Consider the following 6,134-nt stretch of genomic DNA (forward strand, 5'->3'; position numbering starts at 1 on the left):
TTTTTAGATATTTTATCCCTATTTCACTTACCATTGGGTATATTTCACTTACCATTTGGTATTTATACATGGCTGTCAACAATTTCTCCTAAGGCAATTCAGCCACACAAATAAAAGCAACATGCACACTTCCAATGTTCAGTGTGACAAAAAAACCTCTTCGCAGAATGTGAAACGAAAACATTAACCCTCCAGAGATTATGTTACGATGGATAATTAAGATACAGAATCTCTTTTATAGGACCAACGGTTGAAGTTTTGAATCCAATGAAGTTTACTCAGTAAAATAACAATTCATATATATATAGACACGTGTTTGTATCCACAATGCAGAAAAACACAATCAACATCTGCAAAAATGTCCATCTTTCCGTAGGTGGGCCTCCTGAGACATTCTAACAGATCAGTTATTTATTTACATGATTGGGTAAAGTCGTCAATCCCATCAGCATAACAAGGACAACAAAATTGTGACAAGATGCCGCTGCCAAAGTGCCTAGTTGATTGAAACTAAGACAACAACAAAATTGTGACAGATGCCCAAGTGCGTAGTTGAAACCAAGACCTTGCTTGTCCGATCATCAGCAAGAGAACAAACCTGAAAAGATGTCATCACCACAAGGATCAAATTGTCAGTGAATGAAGTCAACATAATAAGACAATAAAACCAACCACCAATAACAGAGGTTATTTCATGATCAACTCTTCCAGTACCATAGCATTAGAGAGCATCCAAAAACCATGAATAGAATGGGATTCGAATCACTGATAATAGAATTGCAATTTAAGAGTGCGAGAAAGCCAACACGTGAAACCTCTAAGAATCTCATACATTAAAAAGACAATAAACCCAACAACCAATAACAGAGGTTATTTCATGATCAACTCTTCCAGTACCATGCAAAACTAATGGATTAAGATAGGGCATCCAAAAACCATGAATAGAACGGGACTCGAATCACTGAGAAAAGAATTGCAATTTAAGAGTGCGAGAAAGCCAACACGTGAAATCTCTAAGAATCTCATACATCAATATCATACACCCCATAAGTCTGGTTCAAATGAAAATTGCATCACTGCATTCTCCCTGTATGTAACTAACCTACCCTGCAAAGCAAATTATGCTCTCAACTGCTGCATGAGGCTCATTTTAGGCCTAATACATTGTCCATCTCACAGACATTACAGAATCAAAATCTAGAAGTTGATATAAAGAAAAAACAGAATTTGGAGTGTATCCTTAAACAAAAACGACGACAAAAATTCTTCTCAAGCAATACGACAAGATGAACCCCACCTTTCTCTAAAATAGTTCATTTCGAGTTCAAATCCATTGTTTCTCTCAAAGCCTATTTTGAAATGAATATTTCTAGCTTTTGCAGGCAAACCAGCAAGAAAAGAATCATTCCCAAGGCATGCAGTACAAGGTAAAACTCCTATTTCCGTTGCTATAGTCTAAATGTTATATATATGTTAATTTTAGATAACAATAGTATATTCTATGCTTAGCAGCCCAATAACGATTTCCAATTATTTCCAGTACCAATCACATTGACAGTAAATGAAGATAGAACATAAAACAAATGCAGAAAACCAGCCAAGACAAAAGGACACCAGATTTAGCAGATGCCAAACCCCAATTTGGGGAAACCCCTTTGATCAAATCTTCTTATTATTATTCAATAATTCAGCAAAGAGAGAGTAAAAAAGTCAAATAGACTAGCCCAATACAAAGTCAAATCAACCTGTCAAATTCTGCAGTCAAACTTCAGCCGTAACCAGAAAATCAACTTTAGTCAAAACAGCGATAATTGCTTGATGAAAGATAAATATAACAAAGAAGTAAAAGAAGCCAACATAATTCACTAGTAGTTATCAAGAAAAAAAAATCTAACAGCAACTCTACTAGCATTGATTTCTCAACCTTTATTTCATAAACTGAGGAACAATATCCATATCGCTGCCATCATGACCTTTGTATCCTTCTATGATAATAATGGAGAAGTTGCTACAGGTTCTAAAGGATTTCTACTGATGCACATTGCTTCTTTGATATTTTAATGACTTCTTTCTTTCTTCGATATGTTCTTGGATTCTTTATCCTTTATCACAGTGATCATGTCTCCGTTGGTTTTGAGGTGGTTGAACCTTGTAAATGATTATATTCTTGTACTTTCTTCGGACCTTTTCTGTGCCTTCTTGAATCGGGAGATCGGACCTCAAGAGTTGGTGTTTTCCTTTAGTTGTCTTCAATGTATAGGTCAGGGAGTAATTGTATTTCCTTCTTGCCAATAAGGTGATCTTCAACCTTATTTCACCATAGCTCTGATAACATGTTGAGAAATCCAATTGGGTGGCAAGTTTATTGATTTCTCGTATTATGACATTATCTTGTCATGTTTCATTATTAGTTTTTCTTCTTTCAATTTATTCTTATCATCAAGACTAATGTCAATCAATAAATAGAAGAGGACAGGAGATATAGGCAAGCAGCCGAGGCAAAACCCCTGCGTAGGGGAAAACCCAGTCAAGAACTTTTCCTTCCTTCAGAAAGCAAGTTCTTGTGCAGGGTGTTCCAAGAAATAAATACCTCAATAACATAATAGAAATTGCCTAGTCAATGGGGTAGGCACTTTCTAAAATGAAAATGGGATCTCTGGGATATACACTGCCGGGTATGTCCTCATAGTGGAACGCACCACCTAGGCATGTATGCATGAGTGGATATGGTGGATGAGATGGAGGGTCAAAACCATGTGCTCCTTGTGGAAATGAGTCCACATCAAAATCATGATCTCTCCTCAAAATATACGCAAGTGGACCTCCTTTGACCAAGTCAAACCATCAATACTCGATTCAAATGTGTAAGGTGTGAACAAGGTTATGTAAGGAGTATGTCCTCATAGGGGAACGCACCACCTAGGCATGTATGCATGAGTGGACATGGTGGATGAGATGGAGGGTCAAAACCCTAAGGTGCCATCCAGTCAACCTAATGTTCAACAACCTCCTCAAATCTCAAATCTCATGCCAAAGGATAAGCATAAGCATGGAAAAGGTTGGCACATGTGAACAAGGCTAAATTGAAGCTAGGGAGAATTGGTTTTTTTTGTTCATTGCCTCAACATGTGTGCCAAAAGGAAGTGATAAAGTTTTGTATCCCAATGTGTATAAGTTGTGTTCTTAGTGAAAGATTAAAAAATAAAACTTAGGGAAATAGCCTCAATGAATTAGAAACCTCATGGTAACAATTTACAACTTACACTCGGCTTAGTTTGAGCTTCTTGCTGATTTTTCAGATTTGGTTATTTTGGCCAAAGTTTCACTTGTAGTCATCTGTACTTATTTTTGAAAATCTTTCAGTATATTTATTGTGATTGCAGCTTTCAAATTCCAAAATAAATTGCATGTGACAAACAAGGAATCAGAAAGGTTTTCAACATGAAAACGTATATGTAAAACTACTAGGAAACATCTCCTAGATATTTTCAAAATTTTAAAACATAAAGGCCATTGACATAATGTAAAAGTTGTTTTACTTTATTCTTTCAATTATGAGAGCAGGCCAACAGACTTATGAGTTATAAAATCCAATCTAAGGAAATATAACAAGAGTTAAAATAAAATCAGAGATTTGTAAAATATGAATAAATTTTGTATTGTCACGTACCAATGCCAGGCAGACTGAAAATGAACTCTCTTGGCTGCGTCAAGCTGTGCCATCGCTCTTCCTCACTTTGGCCTTGTTCTTCTTTTTAAGTTTTTTCTTTCTCTCAGACATATGTTCAGCATCCTCATGTTCACTTCTAATCCTCTTGACAATCGATTCTGTTAAAACAACCTCTTGACTGCCTTGTTGCATCCCTTCAGGCTGCTTAAATCCATGTTCCTTAGTTTGAATGAGGTCTGTCATTTTCTCTTTCAATCCATGTTGTTCGACCAGTATAGGATCCTGTTGAGGCTTTTCTACAGGTGCTAAACCTGGATTTGCATCATTTATACTTGGCTTACCATTTTCAACTTCACCCGAATCCTTCACCATTGATTTTTCTGAAGCCCCTCCAACTTCACATGGGTTCTCCACATTCATCTTTTCTGGAACTGTAGGAACATCCTTAACGTTCAACTTTTCTGTATTTTCAGCTGAATGAGAACCCGTTCCTACCAATAGTTGTTATTAGATGTACTGTTATCAGTAGGTAGCTTTGCTACAGCATTGGTGACCTTGAATTCCTGCTCAGAATCATTGTTTTGTTTGGTTTGATCATGAATTTCAATCTGTGGAAAAGAATTGACTGAAAAGAGAATCTAATGGATCAGTGGCATCAACAAATCTAAATAGCACAATGGAGAGAAGGAAACTAACAATATTACAAATTACATAGAGATAACTAAGGAGAATGCAAATAATTTGTCTTCTATCAACAGCAACTCACAATCTTGGGTGCGAATTGATCGGATTGCTTCATATGCAGCGTTTCTTGCGGCCTCCTTCTTATTGTTTCCAGGAGCTCCGGTGTACGACTCCCCGTTAATCACTACAGTTGCTGTAAAAGTTGGGCAGTGTGCGATTCCTTCCTTTGTAAATTGATAAGTAGGAAGTGGAATGTTCTTTTTTACGGCAACCTCGCTGAGCACGTTCTTGAGTAGTCTTGTCTCCTGCTTGGTCATCAAAAATAACACAGACAAATTTACAACCCTCCAACATATTCAAACTCAATAGGTTTGGTAATGAATGAACAAACTCTTTACCAGATTGACAAAGGCCTCGAGTGTTCGAGGATGCATGCTAAGACTTGTTCACCACTTGACCATCAAATGGAACTCATTACATCTAGCTCATTATGACATGTTCTGGATCAACTAGGACCCAGGTGCTTATATATGCATCTAAAGTTTCCATTCTATGAGAAGACCACCTCATACTGACTCGGAGAGAAAAACGGTATAATATATAACAAGAAGCTATCTCCATGCTTCCACAAAGTGACATGGCATGTTCAGATATCATTGTGGCCCATAAATAAGGATTTTCAGCTATCATTGTGGCACATGCATCATAAATAAGGATGTTCATATACAGTACTGACCAGTATAATATAAAACAAGCCATATCCATACTTTGGCAGAGGAAAATGTTCAGAATTTAATTCTACTAAAACAGAGAATTTGCCAGAGGCCCAGAGCAGAACAGAACAGAAACATCCAGAGGCCCAGAACAGAACAGAAACATTTTTTGGGTTACTGGGTAAATCGCATAAATCAGCATATTCCATGGCCCTTGAAAACATTTTGGCCCTTGAAAACATTTTGGGCATTTGGCTGGAAGTCAATCTTACTTTAAAGTGGATATCCAACCCCAGCTTATGCAAATCTTCAACCGCTACTTGCGCAGCGGCATTCTCTGCTTCCTTCTTATATTTGAATCCTGGAGGCGAATCATATCGTGCGCCGTTCACTGTCACACTGCACTTGAACTCAGGAAGATGGTGTTGGCCTTCATTTACGGTCGTGTAAACTGGCAAAGGCAAAGAAGTCTTCTGGGCGTACTCTTGTAACCTGTTTTTGAACATTTCCGCACCAGGCTAAAGGGATCGAAATGCAGAAATGAAGTAGAGAGAAAAAAAGGAGAAAAGAGTGTGGAACAGAGAAGCTAGGGTTAATGCAGGCTCCCCATATCCTACTGGGGTTTAACAAAACTGGAGGAATTACGACCCATATGAATTCACGAAATTAGAGGAACACATGGACATTAATTTTGGAAAAACTGTATTTCTATTATAGACAGACTCTGTATTCTTCAATGATAACAGTCGAGCTGAGAGGTCTCTGTAATTTGATATTTTAACAGAACACACGGAATGCATTTGTCAAGTCACGCGGAAAGCATTTGTCAGTCATACCCTAGAACAGTTAGGTCTCTGTAATTTGACAGAAAGTTGGATGGCTTCATTGGTAATTGGAAAGATATGAATGCATTTGTCAGGTCACATTGAATACATGTGAACTCATACACATATTTCGGTCACACACTAGCGTGGATTTAAGACTAGTTATCATAACATTTAAGACTAGTTAGCATAACGTTTTCACGGCCACCTTGCCCGAAAGCTGGGTATGCTAGTACCTTGAAA

At 37.5% G+C, this 6,134-nt stretch overlaps 2 protein-coding genes across 2 annotated transcripts; both read right to left on the reverse strand.

The window, feature by feature from the left end:
* Positions 1-504: 504 nt before the first annotated feature.
* On the reverse strand, positions 505-4,163 carry LOC149148089 (uncharacterized). The gene is made up of 2 exons (XM_089440101.1): positions 3,671-4,163; positions 505-598 (listed from the first exon to the last, which is right to left on the reverse strand). Exon 1 carries the CDS (start codon positions 4,088-4,090, stop codon positions 3,710-3,712), a length of 381 nt encoding a protein of 126 aa, XP_089296227.1. The 5' UTR covers positions 4,091-4,163; the 3' UTR covers positions 505-598; positions 3,671-3,709.
* LOC149148090 (double-stranded RNA-binding protein 6-like) lies at positions 3,913-5,843 on the reverse strand. Its single transcript, XM_089440100.1, has 3 exons — positions 5,340-5,843; positions 4,437-4,659; positions 3,913-4,295 (listed from the first exon to the last, which is right to left on the reverse strand). The coding sequence occupies exons 1-3, from the start codon at positions 5,571-5,573 to the stop codon at positions 4,162-4,164; spliced, it is 591 nt and encodes a 196-aa protein (XP_089296226.1). The 5' UTR covers positions 5,574-5,843; the 3' UTR covers positions 3,913-4,161.
* Positions 5,844-6,134: the final 291 nt, after the last annotated feature.

Source organism: Pinus tabuliformis, chromosome 9, assembly GCF_031772625.1.
Source record: "Pinus tabuliformis cultivar Carrire ecotype Pingquan chromosome 9, CPIR1, whole genome shotgun sequence".
NCBI lineage: Eukaryota > Viridiplantae > Streptophyta > Pinopsida > Pinales > Pinaceae > Pinus > Pinus tabuliformis.